General features: G+C 42.8%; 1 protein-coding gene across 4 annotated transcripts; it reads right to left on the minus strand.

The window, feature by feature from the left end:
• Window positions 1-1,231: 1,231 nt before the first annotated feature.
• Window positions 1,232-14,591, minus strand: hic1 (hypermethylated in cancer 1). Of its 4 annotated transcripts, none has more exons than XM_031873601.1 (2): window positions 14,414-14,591; window positions 1,232-8,374 (listed from the first exon to the last, which is right to left on the minus strand). In XM_031873601.1, the coding sequence occupies exon 2, from the start codon at window positions 8,355-8,357 to the stop codon at window positions 6,162-6,164; it is 2,196 nt and encodes a 731-aa protein (XP_031729461.1). In that variant the 5' UTR covers window positions 8,358-8,374; window positions 14,414-14,591; the 3' UTR covers window positions 1,232-6,161. The 4 variants fall into 4 exon arrangements, with proteins under 4 accessions (XP_031729461.1, XP_031729458.1, XP_031729459.1 ...); XM_031873598.1 differs by having other exon boundaries at window positions 1,232-8,390; XM_031873599.1 differs by lacking the exon at window positions 14,414-14,591 and adding an exon at window positions 12,990-13,804.
• Between the last annotated feature and the right edge of the window lie 5,601 nt (window positions 14,592-20,192).

Below are 20,192 nucleotides of genomic sequence, written 5' to 3' on the forward strand. Positions count from 1 at the left end.
TGTGTGTGTGTGTGTGTGTGTGTGTGTGTGTGTGTGTGTGTGTGTGTAATATATACAATCAAATCTTCTCCTTGACCAACTTTTGCTCTTCCAAATTCCTACTTGTTTTGTCCTTGCTCTTTGTTTGTCTTTAAATTGAAACTTCTGGAGCAGAAGTTGTACACTGTAAACGAAAAGATTCCAGCCAAAGTCCACTTAGTTTGTCTTGTATGTGTTCAAGGTAGAGACAGAAACAGAGGTCCAAGCTAAACAGATGGAAGACGACACGGGCAGCCAGAACCCCCTTTCCTATTCAACTACAAAGAGCCTACTGTGGGTCGTGTGCTGATTGGGTGATAATTGTTAGGTCTGGAAAAAGGATGACATCTCTGAGGGCATGCTGACATGAACATTAATATCTAGAAGAAAAAAAAAACCTTCACAATGACCTGCAGCAGTCGACAATGAAAAGGCAAAAAAAACTACATTTCCTCACAAGATAACGTCCTAAAAGAGGGAAATGAAAAAGAGTAAGCTCACCGAATGAGGTGGGGGGGAAAAAGAGGTGAAGAGACTCACAAAGCAGCCAGCTTTTCCTTGTGATTTACTGAAGGTTGTGACTATTAAGCACAGGCTATTTTTCTCTCCGTTTCTGCTTCTTTTTCCTCTCAACTCCTCTCCCTTACTTGTTCTCTCCATCTCAGTGCATGACTTGGCTGGTGCAGCGGAGGCCCGGCTCAATTGTGCAATTTCATACATGTTTACTTTACTGGCATCTTTCTGAGCATATTTTCCCCCGAACATTTCCCCTCACATTATTCTGCATTTCCTCTACAACGATATGCTGCCTTTAATCTCCCTCTTTAAGCCCTTTCTTGGCTTGAGGATCCGAATACAATAACGATGTCAGACTTTTTTTTTATTATTTGGCCCGTCATCTCCTGTATTTTAACACATGCCACAAAGTTCGTTTTGGAAATTGATCAGGGCTTAAAGAAAAAGAAAGTAGCTCCTCACATAAACATTTAGACAACTGTCTTCTTCAGCATGAAAAACAGCTGGAAGTAAGTGGATCATGGGAGAGGAGGGAGGCAGCGGGGGTTGTGGGTCAACGGTTTGTGTTGAGTGTAAAAAGAGAGAAGGGACAGAGAGAGAGAGAGAGAGAGAGAGAGAGAGAGAGAGAGAGGTGAGGAGGGAAGCTGTGCTTCGAGGTAACAAGGGCGGTGAACGAGCGTGGCCAAGCTCTGCACAGGGAGGAAGAGGAGGAAAGCAAAAGAGAGCAAAGAGCCAGAAGAAAGGCAATTGTGGGACTTCTAGGGGATCATAAGAGTAATAAAAAAATCACAATACAATGATTTTTCCAGAAAAGTGCAGTTTGGGGAAATAAATCTAAAGCAGCTGCTTGTAATAAAGACTCTTGAAAGTGTCAAATCTCTCTCTTGTACTTCACCCTGCTACACTGTGGGAAAGGCGTTCAGACATGTAGATGGGCAGGTGCACTATGTGGACACATCAGAGCACCTACACACACAGGCATACATACAAGTTATTGCAGTTATATTGAAGGCACGTTTGCATTGGTTGACTTAAGAGTCAGTTTTTGGTTTCAACACCAAAACAAGGCTTGATTATTGATATCATTCGGCTCTAGCTTACATTTAAAATGAACTCTTGTAAAAAAGAAATATGTACACTGGACAATAGTGGCATGTCTGCGCTGTGCTCTCAAGCCACATTAGCCACAAAGAGAATGGCTTTCATAATAAGGCAAAGTCAAAGTTGGTCAGAAGCTTAGCTCGACAACGCAACCCGTGGAAACTACAAATATTGTCTCTGACTTTTGCTTTGAGCATCTGCGATGTCTGCTAAATGCTTCAGTTCTTTTGGCACACATTGTGAAATACAATAAATGTCAAATAGCGCTATGATTGCAGATCAGAGTCACACAGGTGACCTCAGCCCGCTGGCGCTGGTAGAAAGCTTAAAGGCATACTTTGAATTTTTCAACATTTAACCTAAACCCTTTTTTGGTCTACGCAGGACCATTGGAACTCATCCTGGTTTTTACTTCTATATTGTTAGTGTTATAAAAGCTACGGCCCCGGGATGCTCGCCATAACAATATTAGAGAGGAATGAAGTGGCCTAAATAATAAAATGTTGGTGGTTTCACTTACTGCTTTCATTTATATTTATTATATCAATTAATGTAGCTAATAAATAGTTTTAGATGCCTGATTGTATTACTTTTCAAAACATCTTCATCTAAACCACTTTGGTGGCAATGAGAGGTTTTCTGGGTTGTTATGTCAAATAAATAACATTAATAAAGGCATGTGGCATAAAACCCCAAGGGGCGCATGGCTACACCAGTAAATTGAAACAAGACTTTTGTAATTTCAATAATTGAATCAACAACAGAGCAATAAAAATACTGCCAGTTTTTTAATTGTGATTTACATTATAGTTTCTAGGCCCTCCATAATGATCAACCCTGCCCCAATTAAAAATAGATATTTAAAAATATGTAAAAATACCGGGATGAATTCCTGTGACCAAAAGGACGTCAAACCATTTTATCCTCAATGTCCTCAAATTGTAAGAGAATGTCGAAATCGCCGCGCGGCCCTTGAAAGCCCGTGATGTCGTATCACCGTGACACTGAGCAGAGGTCTATTCCCAAAGAGCAAAGAGGGGAAGGAAAAGAGAAGATACAGTCTACTTGTTTTCTGAATGGAGGGTTTCAGAAGTACGAACAGGCTTTCATACTGAGACAATGGCTCGCATCCACCCTGCTGCGCCGTCCCTGCTCCTCTCCCTCCCCATTCTCCGTCTCTCTATCTGCCTCTGAGCAGAAACACACGGCACATCCTGCTCAACACAACACACCAGCCAAAAGTTCACTTCCTGCTCCTTAGCTCTTCTCCTTCACACCGACCCTATTCCCAGGACATGCATTAACGGCCCTCCGTACGCTCAAATGGCATTGGAACATACAAACAGACAAGCAAACGCTTCCCCTCTCTATAGATACACAACCCTCGCCCTCCGTCTGTCATACACATTAATGCAATTAAGCAAATTTCAAACAGTGCACATCCTACAGAAGTGTTCAGCCATTATCTTGCTCTTCCCTCCTGCACAGATTTGGAGTGACAGTGGAAACGCTTTCTGTTATTTTAATGGTGTAAGGCATGGAAAAGGAGGAGACCGACTTTCATTTAAACTAGTGAATGAGAAGGAGTGAGAGGACTGAAATTCCCACGTCTGTTACTTCCTTCTCCCCCAACATTTTTAGCACGTATGCACAAGCTTGTGGACCGAGCACTTACTGTTTAATTGATGCTATCCTTTCTTTTTATTTGTCAAAGAGCTAAACGAAAAAGTCCCAAAACTTGAAGCGTCATCCAAAACAAGCTGACTTCCTGTGTGTTTGTGTGTATGGGCAGCCTCGGTCTGACTCCCGTCATTGAAGGTTCACTAACCTCTGGAGAAAAGGGGTCACACAATATGAGGCTAGTGTTCATACTCGCCCTGCAAAGCCACTGCTCGTCTGTTTAGGGAAGTACTGGGAATACATTATGTCTTGTGGAGACATTTCAAAGCACAACACCTGTCACCTAGACCTTGTATGTGTGGTTGATACCAAAGGTTGATGCTCACTAAAGTGAGGTTTAGAAATTCACAAACAGCCAGTTAAGATACTACCAAAATTACTTTGCCTTATGTTGTAACAATGGAATTGGTCAAATTGGAGTTGGAGAATTGAAGAAACCTCACCACAACAAACCTCTTTGAGGACAACACAATAGAAAATGTATACCGCATAGTAAAAATAAAAACAAAAAATATGTTAATATCACATGTTATCTCTCCATCATAAAACTGTAACAAGAAATGTATAAACACAGAAATAACCACAGGTTTAACACAGGACAACTGCCCTGTTAATATGAAAATAAAAAAAACTGTGTGTGAGTGTGTGCATGTGTGTCTGTGTAATTGTGTGTGTGTTGATAATTCAAAGGTTTAGTAAAGCTTAGCGTCCCCATGCTGGGTTCAGTCCTGAGGTAAGCACCAGTTTCACGTGCGCTGCTTTCAGTTCAAATCAAAATAAAGAAAAGTAAGTGACAGAAAACAACATGTTTGATATGATGATATGCTACAGAAAAGAGAAGCCCTTAAATTATTGTTACATTTAAAAAATAAAAAAAAACAATCTCAAAAGTCAGGCACGTTGTCTCTGTGTTTTTCTTTTTAGCCTTTAAGATTTACCACGTCTATCACAGTGTATTTATGGCTTTAGTCTTCACATTCACCCACTGAGGTTGGCATTGGCACTATAGTGGTCAGACATTTTTGATCTGAATCAAGGACCAGTACAAGTGGAAAAAAAGGAAAAGAAAAGGCCAGCATGTTCTTTGGAATAAACATTTTAAAGACAAAAATGTGCCGTCAACCCGCAACCTTTAAGTGCTCTTTTGTTTTCAAGCTGGAGGAACTGCTGGTCAGCCAACACAGAAATATGTCATTCTTTGTTTCCGCGTCTGATACCAGCGGGGAAGGGAGGCCAGGCCGGCAGACATTTGCTAGGCTCGGATATGATGTTAATAAGTGGATCAGAGGGGTAAGATGGCAGGCATGAAATGGGACATCATGCCGGCGTGCAGTGGGAATTGTCCAGGAGAAAGTGAAATTTCACAGGGATTACTGAGGCCCAGCAGCTGGGATGTGCTGTTCACCCGCTGGCTTCCAGGGAAGACCCACAAACCCCTTCTTATGTTCATATCACAGACAGATTAGCAGCTCACTAAGTGTGTGTGTGTGTGTGTGTGTGGAGGGAGGTGGGGTGTATATATGTGTGTGGTGAGTGGAGTGGAGCGCGTTTAAAGCAAAGGCTCTCACTTTGGCCTGTCAACAGTAGCAGGGGTCCCAGACAACAGACTACAGGGGAGGGAGGCCAAATGAGAGGTCTGACAGCGGAGCTGCAACACGGCATCCGACTACTGCCGCTACATGATGAATCATTGTGCTGCTGTAAATAGAGTAATTGCTCCTGATAGTAACTGACACATTTCTGTGCAAATAATTCTGTCCGAGCCTTTTCTGATTGGCTGCAACGGTAATTGCAAATACTACACAATGTCAGAGGCAACACCCAAGTTTCGTCTGCACCATGAGATGAAGCTGCACTCATCATGAACAGGGATTAGTGTGTCATCAGTTGGGTATGTGTAATGATGTCCCAGTTATGAGATCACAGGGCTGTGCTTACTGCCTCTCAATAACAACTGAAAGCTAAGGGATGTTAGTCAAAATGCAAAGGAAGCTTTAGCTCAAGATGGTTTACACGCGTGTAAGGCTGATTAAGCTACTATAACTGTCACATAGTAGGAGCCTTTATCCGCACAAAATACGTGGGGGAGTGGGTTACTTTTCAAAATGTGGAGGAAATAAAACAGAGGACACTTTACCGAAATGCCGAAGCAATTGCTCTTATCGTTTAGTCATTTCCTTGCGACTTGGGAAGCATGAGCATGATTTGGAGAAGCTGGAGAGTGAGATACATAAATTGTCCAGTACCCCCACAACAGAAAAAAAAGAAAAAGAAAAAAGATACATCCACCCATTACTTTAAAGTCCAGAAGAGTTGGCGTATACATTTGGTAAAAGTTCCGCTCAGGTCTGGACCGAAACCCTGAATCTTGTCCTTATGTGCATTTTCATTTTTTGTAAAAAGATGATATTTAATAGTACACAGGTTTAGGGTCAGATTGCAACGTTTCCTTGCAACAGTTTCTCTTTGGAGTTCACAATAATAGAAAAATAAATAAAACAATTTCATTTGGGTTTTCAATTTGTCACTTTGGCTCAATGGCTGTAATTTTCAAACGTTTTTTTGCATACACTGTACATAAATACTGTACTTGTTTGAGTGAGTGTCTCTTGGTCACGAAATAGCACAGAGCTCCTTTATGAAGGAGGACTTAAAGATACATTAGATGCATAGAAAGGCACTTACAGTCTACACATGTTGGTGTGCATGAACAGACCAATTCCTCTTGGCCTGAGTCTGAGGTGCAGTGGAGATATTGAGTTGAGGTGAATGGCTTTAGAATACTGCAAGTTATGTGTGCACACACAGACCTATCGGTGAATGCCATTTATACAGGTCCTGTGGTCTTAGCTGGGTGAGTAGCGGTCAATGGTGCGGGCTTCGGAGAGCGCCTGTTGGGGAGGGGGGAGGGGTTGGCCCAGGACGTCCATCTTGTCGTGGGAGAGGCCCAGGTGCTCTGAGGCCAGTTTGGACAGCGGGTAAAGGCTTTCTATGACCTTTGCATCAGCAACAAGTTGCTGCTGGGCTTGGATGAGAAGCTCATTGGCCTTCTCCTGCTTCAGCCCCAGATGCTCTGCTGCATATTTACTCAGAGGATAGATGCCTTCAGCAAAGTCCAGCTTCAGCTTCCCATCTGTGGTCAGGCCCCCCGCAGTCCCTCCACTGCTGTGCATCTTCATGTGGCTGATGAGGTTGCGCTGCTGAGCGAACTTTCCCCCGCACACCTGACATTCATAGGGCTTCTCCCCGGAGTGGATGCGCATGTGCTCGGTGAGGCGATACTGGCGGGTGAAGCGCATGCCACAGGAGTCGCAGGCAAAAGGTTTAAGGCCCAGGTGGCTGCGCATGTGGCGGGTCATGGTGCCCCGCTGCGTGAACTTCTTGCCACAGATGCTGCAAGGGTAAGGCCGAGTCAGCCAGTGGGTCTTCTCATGCTGCCGCAAAGTGGCTGGGTCTTTGTAGGACTTCTCGCAGGAGGAACAGCGGTAGGGTCGGATCATCTCTCCGATGCCCCCTGAGCTCAGCCCATGGCTGGACTTGGTGTCCAGGTGGGACAGACTGTTCAAACTGCTCCCATAACCGTTTGTATTACTGCTTATGTTTTTGGTGCTGCTGTTATTGCTGTTTCCCATCTCGCCACCAGAGTTGCCATACAGCTCTTCTTCCGTGTGTGTCTCCACGTGTGCATTGAGCTGCTCTGAGCTCGGGAAGCCTTTGTCACAGGGGATGCAGACATATAGATTGTCCCCGAAGCTCTCTGGCTCATACGGCATGTGGAACCTCCCCATCGGTCCAGAAGGGGACGGGCGGCCTTCACTACTGCCTGTCTCCTCTGTGCCTGACCCGCTCTTGTCGTCGGCTCCTTCACTCTCCTCCCCAGCCTTGTTGTGGTTATGATGCTGGTTTCCATTTTCACCCCCTTCCTCCTCATCCTCATCCTCATCTTCATCTTCAGCTGTGTATGATAGTGGCTCATGTTTCACCCAGCGGTAGATGTTGCCCATATCTCTGCCCGTCTCTCCAGCTTCCGTTGGGGTGTCAGGGCTGGGGGGACATGGGTAGCGATCTCTGGCCTGGGAGCCTGAGCGGTGCAGGTGGGGGAGGTGTGGGCCAAGAGGCTGGTTGAGATGGGGGAAATGTGGAGGAGTGAGGGAGCTTGCCTGGTCGGTGGACTCCATTTTTTCTGAGGGGAAGGCCCTTCCATTCATTCTCTGCATGGGACTGGCGCGGCCGCTCAGGGTCCCGTCTCGCTCGTCATTATTGTGAGCGTTTGCCAGATGGGATCGAGAGGGTGTGTGCTGTGACTGGGAGTTGGGGCTTTTCTTGGAGAGATCCAGGCCGTAGTTGGGGGAGCAGTTCCTCTCAGGGTGGGCTGAGCGCCCAAGCTGGGCGGGCAGAGCAGACTGCAGGGACGGGAACACCTGACAGCCCTGGATGGAGGTTGGAGCATACAGCTCCCCAGCATGAATGGCTAGTCGATGGGGAACTAGCTCCTCTAGTGGTGATGCCCGGGTTGCATGGCTGTTCAAAATTCCTCCTGGAGGGCAGGATTGAATGACAGGAGTAGAAATCCTATACCTGCCACCACTCCCTAAACCCATGCTATTGGGCCCCATCTTTGGGTAGGGCAGAAATGCAGGACCTGGGCGGGGAGGGTACTTGCCATTTCTTTTCAGCTTCTTTTTGCACAAAGCCACTAAGTCAAGCAGCTGAAGGTAGCTGGCTGCTGCCAAGACAGCCCCTAGATTGGGTTCAGTGGGAGAAGTGGGGTCTCCCTCACTAAGGCGGCCTGTGTAGATGTAGTCCAGAATGACCCTGAAGACCCCTGGACTCACCATCTCGTGGTCGAGGTTGATGAGATTGTCATGGACCACCAAAGATTTCAAGTAGAGGCTACTGGCAGCCAGAATGTTCTTGTGAGCTCTGAAGAGGGCGTTCTGCACCACAATGATAACATCACACAGGAAGCCTTTGGTTCGTTGGCTGTTGAGCTGCAGGAGGAGATCCCTAGCATGACTTGGAACTTCCATGGCACCCAGCATCGTCTTCAGTCCGCCACCTGCAACAACAGATATCTGTAAAACATCATGCGGCAGTCAGCTTTTCAATACACAAAAGCACAATAAATGTGTCATTTTTTTTGCACCACGAAAATGATTATTGATGCATTGTATAAAAATAATCTATGAAATCTATGATTTATACATCAGACTATATTAAAGTATATTTCAGAGGTTTTGTGTGCCAAAACGTTTGATTGCCTTCACAAGAGTTTTAAAAAAATTGCAAAAATATGCATTCACATACATCTATGAGGATTAATATAGATTAATGAATTAATGAATTAATAACAGATTTCCTTTAGAAACGCGACACATCACTTAATTGAATTGCATTTTTAAGCAAATTCATCGTAACAGCTCCAGTTTAATACATCTTGTTTAAATCATTGATTCCACTGAATGGAACATGCACAAAAGCAGAATTTATGTGGGAAAGTGCACGTGGATGCTACTCTGTAGAAGTGAACTTTAGCTAAAGGTGAGCAGTTGCAATGGTTTTCTCATTATCAGAAATTCAAGTCAACGCATTCACTTCCTCTGCAAGAAGAAAGAAAAAACTGAATTCAGAGAACGGCAGATCTATATTTTGTAACCGCTGGCTTCCTGATAAAGTATTCCAGAAGTAGTGTGCAGGGTTTTAAACAAACCAAGGGATGAACGTTTCACAAGTATGATGAACAGCAGGTATAAAACCTGTGAGAGAAGCACACATCCCAAAAAAAAGATAGTTATTTCGGCTCCCCTTTCTGCCCAGTAATATAAGTAACACCGAACGCACCCGATGTTACATGGTTCAATATTTTACGTTGAAATGAGCTCCAGGAATCTAATGCGCGCACACACACAGATTCACACACACACACTCAAACAGCAACACTAATTGTTCCATCAAGCCTAAAATAAATGCATGAAACACCGAGTATTGTTCAACCAGTGGCATCTGAGGATAGTTTACATGTGAGATAAAACGTCTCGAACTGTCCCTAAGGGCTTAGTCTCACTGATGGGAAACAAGCTACTAAATAAATATCATGTCATCCGTCTGATTATGGTCTTCCTGACACCAGCTCATTCACTTCTTGTTTATTTCATTCGGTGTGCACGCTCAGCACAAGAACAGGGAAGTATGAATTTGGGTAAAATAGACCCAGACAAATGAGTTACTATGGAATTCTGGAGAACACTGAACAAAAAGTAATATGACTATTATCTTCTCTCACAGTAAAAAAAAGAAAGGTTCAGTCCGAAACCTCAAGGTCACTCGTAAATACAATTGTAGATGTGTATTTTGTTAAATGCATGTTCAGCATCAGGCGTATAACATCAGAAGGAAACTCTGATTTCATCACTGATGAAACGGAAAATGAAAAGTTAGAACAATCATGACGTCCAGCTAGTGATCATGCGGAGAACAGTCATCCCTGTTGAAGAAAAAATATATCTTTCTATGAAAAGTATTATTAGGTTCTGTCCTAATACCTACACGTATGACTTGTATGCTATTTAGTATTTATTATTTGGTCATGAATATAAAATTTCAAAAAATGCTATGAATTAGAAGGTGGGTAGGGCAGGTTTAGATATTTACTCTCCATCATGTCCCCAGTTGTCATCTAAAGTGTTTCCACTTCTGGTTTCTGTCTGGCTTTGATTACTCAACGGTCATATTTTACTATAAATTTCATTGTCGGTTAGATCAAACGTGTTTAGAAATGAGAGTGATATGAGGAATAGACCAAGTACTTTCCACAGCATGCTGCACTTTTGCAGAGTCTATTGCATTAAGGGGTGTTTAGCTTACTGTTACTGTGACTGGTTACTGCGTGGAGCATGGTGACATGTTGTGTACTCACACACACGCACACAATCAGTGTGCATTCTGGTCTGTATGCGGTCTACAGTGCTGTATTATGTATTTATTGCATCACAGAGCATAAAATAAAGTTATTCTTTACATTCTGATTCATGACATTAGATTTTTTTTTTTTAAGAGCTTTTAAATCCACATTTGATATATCCTTGCACATTTTGTAAAATCTTTTGTGATGCAAGAAAAAAAAAATCTCACGCCCCAAGCAACATTTCTGAACATTTCTGTGCACCTGCACTGTGCTGTGCGTACAACTAAATAATTTTGGTACTGTCTTGTGGTAACAACAGTCTAGGTGTGGGTTTGCCATCAAGAGTCTCTCTTTTCTCGTTGTGATCAGTATGAGTCTTTTGAGAAGCTATAACTTGCCTTTTAAAATATCTGAGCTCACTGTTTGATGTAGCCTATACTGACAAAAAAAAGAAAGATAACAGTAAAACATGTTTTATAAAACTCTTGATCTGGAGGCCATGTGTCAGCCCACAGCATCCTGTTCGGAAGCTACCTATGATCGCAATGATTTTTAGTGAGAGAACACATCTTAGAGCAAGCTATACTGTTCTTGTAAGCATACAAAGCTTGCAGTACAGCTTGTTTTGTCAGTCTGTTGTGTTAAACAGGCTAAATTAAATCATTGATCTAGGTTGCTCTTAGAGTCCTGGGAGACAGTTATTTACGTCATTCTGATGCATGTCTGTTTCCATCTGACAGCATTCTTTTTAATGACCCGTCAACATGCTGGAAACTTAGATGATGGTGATATAGTTTGCATCGATGACATTCAGTTATTTGCATTAGGTTAATATTCATTGCCCCTTGGTTTTCTCTGTTTTGTCACTTTTGTGGTTTGGGATGAAGCGGGAGACTAAACTTCCTATACATGCAGCCTCAGTGACATAAACACTCCAGACATCTGCTTAAAACATTGTGTTGACATTTTGTTTTCTTACATTTCAATTTGCTGGCCATGCTCATGCCTCCTTGTTTATTTTAGAACCCATTTGACCATGTTCATATACAACCCTTGTTCAATTTATGAGGCAACACTGCAGTACAAAGTCAGAATAAAATAGCAAGCATATATTTTACTGTCGTTTTATACCTTTTTCATCCAACTCGTACATTTTTTTTGTGATTTTTTTGTGATTCATAAGAGGCAAATACACGCATTAAATAAAAGACTGAGTTTGACATTTAGGTTAGAAAAACTGCATCCCGAAGCGCAGATCGAGCAGCAGCACCCATGATAGGTGAATACGTTGAGTTTCAGTCTGGTCATCAAACATCATGGAGCATAAGAGTCAGTTTCCTGTGTAATTGCGCATCTAAAAACCATCACACATTTATAAAATACTGTCGGAAGTATGACAGCGTCTTAATCTTGATGGGAACCGAGTAACCGTTTATTTAGAGAGCAGATAACGTATTAATCAAATTAATATGATAATCAACACGTACATTTATTATCGTGCAGATTCTACTGCAGACTATTGAATTGTATGAACGTTACTTGCATTGTTTATTTTTTTTTATAAATTCTTCTAATCCATAGACTATTTATTTGAAAATTACATTCAATTTAAGCTATGAAAGTTGTATCTGCCAGTGGCACGGTTTATCGATCAGCACGTTTTGAAGTGCATCGCCTGATAAGATTTGAGTACTTCACGTCCCGTTTTGCAAGCAAAGCATCAAGTTGTCTGCTGATTTTGTGCGTCGCGCGCCTCCTCTCTGTGTCTCTAATCTGTTTTACTCTTTAGGCTACTCCTCACATATTGTGCAGTAAACCGAATCACGAGTGGCCGCATCTCTTTGCGCTGCAGCGCCTCGTCCTACAAAAGTGCACGTTATCTCCGCCAAAATAGCCTTAGATCGCCTCCAGAAGCGGACCTGTTTTCAGCTCATAGTAGGCTTCTTCAGGGACAATCAGACTTCTTCACTGCTGTCAACAGCGCTGGAGCTTCTTTTATAGGCTACATGTATATAGAGTACTGGATTTTATACAGGAAACCAGAAATTCATAAACTTAAATATCCCCCCCAAAAAATATTCCTATAATATTTGTTGGTGTGTCTGTGTTCGCCTAAACTCAGTAGTGACATTATTACACACAGTGCTGGGCCTGTTTTACATTGTCTAATAGAGACACGATCATGATTTTACTGTTGCTTCCTTCTTAAAATTATTACTGAAGAAGTTGAAGTTCCCCTTTAACAGAGGGCGATGTTCTCTTTAACTTTTGCGTTAAATTCGAGTTAAAAAAACCATTTAAATATAATTAAACTTGAAGGTGATATCTTAAAAAAAAAAAAACACTGATGTGTTTAAAGTGAAACAGAGTCGTTGTTCTTTTACATACATTTGCAGATTTTTGAAGCATATTGTAATCTGCATTCGTCATTACATTTGACTGATCCGGAATGACTTTACTAATTAATTGAGTGTCCTACGGCTAATTATTTATTCGAAATATAAAAGAATACATATTTTCGACCGACTCCAATTAAATGCAGAAAGAAGAATAAGCGGAGCCTCCCTTGTCGATATTAAAATCATACTGGAATAAAAACGAGGCAAAACGCGACATGATATAAAATACAAATATGTCAACGATTCATTGAAAAAAACATATTTACTCTCTGGCACCATGCACCGCACAGTGTAACGGATAAACCCCTAAATGTCAAGCTTCCCCTGTTCTGGTTTGGGGGCCTGTGCGTGTAAAGCATATCAGCTCTTACCTGCATGCCCGATGTCTTCTGCCATCGGATCTAAGTCTCCCTTAATGATCATCTCAGCAGTCTAGGAGTCATATCTGACGTTTCAGCTTTGAACTGCCAGCCTCCAAAAAACCATGCCAGTTTTCCGAGCGCGTCTGCCAGCTCTTTTTTTATGATTATTAATTGATATGAATTTCTTGTCGCTCCTTAGGTCCGTCCTCCCACCCACTTTCCTCCCTCTCCCTCTTTCTGTGTGTCTCTCTGCCCCTCCTCTCCCCTCTTTCTCATCCCTTTCTATAAAAAAATACGTGCTTAGACCAGCACCAGTTTCCTCCTATTTCTTTTTTCTAGTAATTTCCTTAGCTATTTTTGAGTCGGAGCAATAACGCGCACCGGTATGATAATGAAGCCTCTATGCGCCTTAAGTGTTTTAGCGCCCCGTGTGATGTCAGTCTATAATAAAACTAAAAGGTAAGATAGAGGGCAGGAACTTCAAGTGACCCCGACTTGAACTTCTCAACACATCGTCTTAAAGAGACAGGCAACCATTGTATACGCACGTATGTTGCATATTTATGATCTGGCAGCCCACTAAAACGTTTGAAAAACTTTAATGATGGATAGAACTGGTAACATCAAGAGTTGTTGGAGCTTTTCATGTCAAGGACCTTCAAGGAATTAGACTCCCCCCGAGCACCACCACCATATGTAATGTCATTCTGTCCCTGAGGCCAAAATTAAATCCAAATTGATCACAAATCCTTTTACTTTATTGTGTCATTTAGAAAATCCATTCACAATTATTCATTCATTGTACGCTTTTTAATTAAGTAAAAATAATAGAACTGTTAAAAGAAGGTGTGTCTCACCTTCAGACCTCCCCTGGGAAGATTTAACAGCCCCCCCCGCTTCACTTAAAGAGCACTTTGGAAACGTATCACCCCCAAGTTCTACGATTTTTCACCACAAGGGTTTGCACTCAAAATATTCTTATGATAAGTAAGAAAAACGCAGCTCCATGGCATAACATAGAGCCCACTATAGACACTGTTTTATACTATTATTAAAACATTTGTATTTATATTTCTTTCTCTTACTTAATTAAAGCCTACATCGTATGCTGAACATCTTCTCCACCAAACCATACATCATTTAAATATGTCAATTAAAAACTGAGAAATAAAAAATTCAAATATAGCCGAAGTGACTGTAAATCCGATCAGCGTGAGGCCGGACGCGCTCATATGATCCAGATGCTCAAGCTTTGTATGTAACGTCACTGAAGGCTGCATCAGGACCATCGGCTCAAAACGAAAAGACATATACAGTACAACAAAACTTGGATAAACTCATCATAGTAGTCTACTAAAAAAAAACTGCTCAGCGTGTCACTCACACGTCTGCATGAATGTCATCCCTGCCCCTCTGCCGTATCACAGTCTTACCTCGGACTCATGTCTGGTGCTCTGGCCGTATGTCTGCTCTCCTTTTCGGCATTCCCTCATTTAGGACCTCCGCAGTTTCCGCCGAGTCCGACTCTCTCTCAAGAACTCTCTTCCGCCTAATTTTGCAGCCCTCTTGTCTCCCGGTTTCCCCCGTGTTTTCACCCTCTTCCGTGCACTGGCTATCTCACGTGTTAACAAGACAATCTGACACTTCAGACGATCCGGGGTCCGGTCGGACCAAACCTGCCGGAGGAGACTTTACGCGCACAGCGACACCCAATGGGGGAACTTGGCGGTAGCGAGTCCTATTGGTGTTATCAAGGAGAACATGCTGTGGAGGGGGGATTCAAATGTAGGTACGCCATGGCCACTATTTTGGGAGCACCATATAAAAAACATACAGTAAACTATAAGGCGTCAACCCCACCAATGTTATATAGTTGTATCTTTATTATTAAGCATTTACATGCCAGCTATGTGTTTAAGATTGCACTTAGGGGCTGATTTTATACACTGCATGGTTGCATCATATCATTTTGGTTGATTATATGTAAGTGTGTAAAATTTTAATTTGAAAAAAACTAAACAGTTGAACTAAAGCTGTTGGATGGATATAGTGGAGTACAATATTTCCCTCGGACATGTTGCAGAGTAGAGTACCATACATTTCTTTAGTAAATTACAAGTACCTCAAAAAAATAAACTTAAAAGTTGTAGTCTAATAAAAAGGACTGTCTCTGAATCAATTGCACTCCAACCTTTCATGCAAAATAATAATAATAATAATAATAATAAATTATAGCCATCACTTAAAAAGGCTGGATTATTTCAATTTATATAATGCTGATTCTATTGCTACTCAGACTTTAGTGTCTCCAAAAAAGTACATTTCCTAGATTTCTTTTGTACACTGTGGCAGGAGTCCTTAGCTTTCTACAAACATTAATTCTAACACCTATTTAATCTTCTGTATTTGGACGGATTATGTCAGACAGGCCTGTCTGTTATTATCCCTTCATGTCTTTTCAGAGCCATCCTGAGGAGTTTGAAAGAGCGCAGATTGAAATTGATGAAACTACTTATTTCACCATCGCTTAGGTCATCAACAGACAGCCGATGTGCTCCAGTGAAAACACTAACCGGCCTGAGGCCTATTTATGTTTGTTTTGATCACAACAGCAGCTGACAATCTCATAAAGTCTGAAATTATCCGAGTTCATGGTGCTGGTGTTTCATTGAAGCGATCCGAGCCACCCCAAGATCCCATTAGAGTGGAGGAAGGTATTGTCTCTCACTTCCATGTTCCCATGATGAACTGTTGATAACCTCCCAGACAGAGGTAAGCAGAGCTGTGCGGGAGAATGGAGACGTTCTATCAAGGATGTGACAGCGTGTTTCGATTCATGGTCCGAAATAGTTTTTTCCACTTAAGGGAACACATAATACTATCATTATGCTGCGTGTCAGGTCATGTCTTAACAAAGGTTGATTTCTTTTTTGATTTAATTTACATTTTTATGCCCCTTGTATTTATCTGATTATTATATTTGATGTGAATAATTGCCATCAAGATATATGATGGATTACACCCATTCAGATTTAAGGTTTGTCTTGAAAGTTTGCATTTTAATCTGGGAAATCTGTGAGGGTTTTGGTGTAATTGGCACTCCATGTGCCTGCAATAGCCTCATAATAACAGGGGGGGAATTGTATGAAGTGCGACAACATGCCGTTACTCAGGTTTTACTCAATTCAAACAATGTCACATGGCATTCTGACTTCATAGGGTTCAAGGGTCAAAGCCTAGACTGTGAGTAGTTTACAAAAGCATCATGACCAATAAATAACAAACTTTCAGGCCACATGTTGCTTGGACCTCCATAACAACACGCAAGGAGGGGTTACAGCCAAGAATGATAGCTCCCGAGGACCAGACACATAGACGTGGTGTCTGATAGCAAAACCAGCACACAGCTAGGATACTTAAGTATGGGTTAAAAGCAGGTAAAATAGTTTTGATATGTTAACGTTGGCATGTAAAGTATATTTTATATAGTGAGTTGTTTTTTAAAGTATGATACTATAAAAACTTAATATCAGTTTCTTTGTGTTTCTCTGGGTACAGCTGTTGTCTTCCCAGAGAAACTTTATCTCACTAATCAATCAGCCTCCAGAGGCCTGCGCTGGACATTAAACTCCAGCCTGTCAAAACACGGTTTCACATACCGTGATCTGGAGCGCAGCAAACCTGAAATGCTGAACTTTTAATGAACTGAAAAAAAAGCCTTCAAATTGCTGGTTGTAAGCAATGATTAAATTAAAGCTGCGAGCGCCAAGCTCCAAACACAGCTCAGGGAGCCCATCCCAGAGACGTGTCTACTTCCCCAAAGGCCAACACTCGGTGGGGAACCAGAGCTGGAGATAAGGCAGGCTGGACCGCTAAATCCCCTAACAGTCTGCTGTCACCCTCTAAATCACACACCTTTCCCACCATCTCTCCAAGCGTGAGCGTTGCAGGTTTTACATGTGATATATGTCTTGCAGAGGCTTTGTGGGTCGGATATGGAAACACAATGAGGCGCTGAATATTTTTGAATGACTGCAGCCAACTTTATCGAACATCTGTGAACAGATATGCTGCAGGGTCGCCATGTCTCCAAGGCCACAACCACCTCGTTTCAATTTAGGTTTCGAGTGACGAGTATTGCAATCACCTTAGTATATTGCTCCGTTTCTGTCTGCCATCACAGAGACAGAGCAAGACTGGACGATAGACAGGACAGTCGAAAAGTAATCTTAGCACCTCGGAACAGACCCTCTAGGTGTAATGTCCCGCACTTTTCTCGACTACTCACACAAGGCCTTTTTGCTCTCCCCTCTTTCTTTCATTCTCATCAATCATCCCTCTTTCCTTTTTTTGTGTCTTCCCTTCCAGCGGACATGGCCACACAAATCTCCAGATGCTTGCTGTGACCGCCCCACCATACCAGACACACACCCCTCCAGCTCCGGATTCCCTTCACCACCAAAAATTGAACCGTATATAGGCTCAACATTTACACACAGACCTCCCTTAATTCATCGTAATCAGCAGTTTTGCGACAGCTTTAGAGCACAGCCGTGCAAGGCATGTCATTTGAATGTGCAGAGCTGTTGTGCGTGTTCGGTGGCTATTCTCGTTCACCCATCTGCTGGTGATGGACAATTATCGCGCCATGATTAGAGCCAGATCAGAAATACTTGATTTTTTTTTTTTTTTTCACAACGGCCAATATGTCTACATGCAAAATAGTTTCTGGTTTTGAGAACACTCACATAATGCTGAAGTTGTGCAACTTGACTTTTCATAGCAGAGGGATACGGACTCACTCTTTGGGTTACTGTGAGTATAGAAAATATTGTTATCAGCTGACAAAACAGTCTTACAAGGTCCAATTAGTAGCTCTTCTGGAGCTTTTGATCGTATCACAGAATCTTCCTCAGCTGATGAAGCTGCCCAGGTGTGTTGAGATTGTTGTGTCAACTGCTGTTTCCAAGGTCAGGAATGAACTTTTAACTTTGACTATAACAAACTCCTGACTATAAGAAGCTGTAAACACAACACTGACTGATATCATCACCTTTTGAGTTCATATGGCGAACTGGAGTCGTGTTTCTGGCCACCTGGTGAATGTAAATCCAATGTTCACTCTCCTTCTGTGGTTTGATCTCCATCACCTCCTGAGGGAACTATCTGGCTCATCAGCAGCTAAATGCTCCACTATGTTCACGAGCTAGTTGTCAACCTTGTCTGTGTACTGTTTGGAGCAGAGCAGGTAGTCTATAGTTGGTTTGTAGAGATTTTTTTGCCAAAAACAACTTCTTGCTGTGTACAAAAACGATGCTGGTGAGAGCAGCAAGACTGAACCAAAAGCTGAGACCAGAGAAGCAAAACAATGACTTGAAAGATGCTAAAAAGCTTCATAAAGCTGCAGTGAGTCAGGCGATAGCTCTCTGTCGGTTTATGACTACCAGTGATCCCTTTTATATATATGAGATCCATTGTTGATATGGAAATATTGCCTATGGCCGCTTTAAGTTTTTGGGAACTGATCGCAGCTCAAATATCTGCAATAACATGAAATGAGACAAGAAAATGACCCTTTAGCAAGTACACCATCTTATTGATGTTTAATAAGATAAAGGTCAAGCAATGCACACAACCGTGTTTACTAGCATGGCCTTGTTCGCTTAGTCCTCCCTTCTCTTGCTCTACAGTGTGGGTATGTGACTCTGTATAAATGTGTAGAGGCCAGTCCAGCGGCCGTCTGTGCAGCACGTGGCTGTCCAATGCACGGTCTCTGCTCCCTGGTCTCTCCTCATTAGCCTCACACAGTGCAGCCATTCCCCTCTCGCCCCCCTCGCCTCCCTCTCTACCTTCCACTCACAGTATACACAAGGGGAAGAGCGAAAGCTTTTGTTTTCTGTGTCCGACCTGCGCCCCGTTCCAGCCCTCCTCCTTTTCTCTCCTTCTCCTCTCCGCTGACTAAATCTCTTTTCCGGCTTGATACTGCTGAAAACCATATGGTGTGTGACATCATCAGGGCAGGAAGCAGGGAGAGGGGAATGGTAGAGCAGGGGAGAGATTGGCTTGCCAGGTCTCTGTGCAGTGATGTCAGCAGAAAGGCACTCTGTGAGGCCCGTTGGGGGGTGAGAGCAAGGCAGGTTGAAAATTTGTATCTTATTTTTTATTCCCATTTTCTAATTCCCACCTGGATAATGAGGGGCTAAAGGTGGGCGAGTAGAGAGGCAGCATGCACCTCGAAGCAAACCGTGATGTCATTTGTTAATATGTGAAGTCATGAACTTTCCCTATTGTGCTTCGTTGACACTTGTGTGCAGGTGCCGTTGCAACACTTTTCTCCAAAAATGTCAGATTAGATAGATTTCAGTAAGTTGCAAATAAGGTTTGGATGCCTTGGTTAAAAATGTCTTCAGCTCATCTGTCTACTTCTTCCTTTTTAGTCACTGGCAGTCCCAATCTGCTCACCAGGCTTTATGTCTGTCAACCTCCCTCCCTCCCTCCCTCCCTCCTGCTTTTGTTCTCTGGGTGAACTCTGCAGCTTTGTGTGAGATCCTGGTCTCCATACCATCACTACGGACCCATCCAGCTCTCTATCAGCACAAGCAGAGATACGCATAAGCACTCACACAGTCAGCATCTCTCTCCTTCACACACAAACGCACATGCACCAGAATACCCATCTCCTCTGATTAATGGCAGAGCTGGGGAGGGTGCCAGGCAAAGGAGGGAAGTCATTAGAGGAGAGGAAAGTAGGAGAGAGGAGAGAGGAGAGGAGAGGCTGCTGCAGCTGTGGTTTTGGAGCCAGTCTCTGCACCCCCTTGCTGCCCCCTCTCTCTCCATCTCCTCTCTGGCTCCTCCAGGGACACACGCCTTGGCCAGGCCCCAGGAACCAGGGAGTCAGGACCAGGCTAAGGGGGAGAGAAGGGGGAACAAGAGAGGGAAGGAAGGATATCACAAAAGAAAGAGAAAAACAGAGCTGACCTAATACGAAAGTACTGTCAGGCAGCACCTACATAAACAGGAGAGTGCATGGGATGTTCCTCAAAGGTTTTTATGGGCAAAGCATCATATTTCCAGAAACACTTGAGCCTGTTAAAGTTTGTTTTACAATATGATACTGATGCTGTCATTTGGTTTTATGTTGCAACAAAACCAATAGTTTTCTGAAAAAGGGTTGAAAAGAAACTACAAAGACTCAAGTACCATACTTAACTG

This window comes from Anarrhichthys ocellatus, unplaced genomic scaffold (genome assembly GCF_004355925.1).
Source record: "Anarrhichthys ocellatus isolate YVR2014 unplaced genomic scaffold, GSC_Weel_1.0 scaffold72, whole genome shotgun sequence".
In the NCBI taxonomy this organism is placed as follows: Eukaryota; Metazoa; Chordata; class Actinopteri; order Perciformes; family Anarhichadidae; genus Anarrhichthys; species Anarrhichthys ocellatus.

Coding starts and splice junctions, on each gene's coding strand:
- hic1 (XM_031873598.1), bottom strand. CDS start 14,473: ATGAGGGAATGCCGAAAAGGAGAGCAGACATACGGCCAGAGCACCAGA. Junction 8,391..14,413: donor GCACCAGACATGAGTCCGAG/GTAAGACTGTGA, acceptor GATGTTTTACAG/ATATCTGTTGTTGCAGGTGG.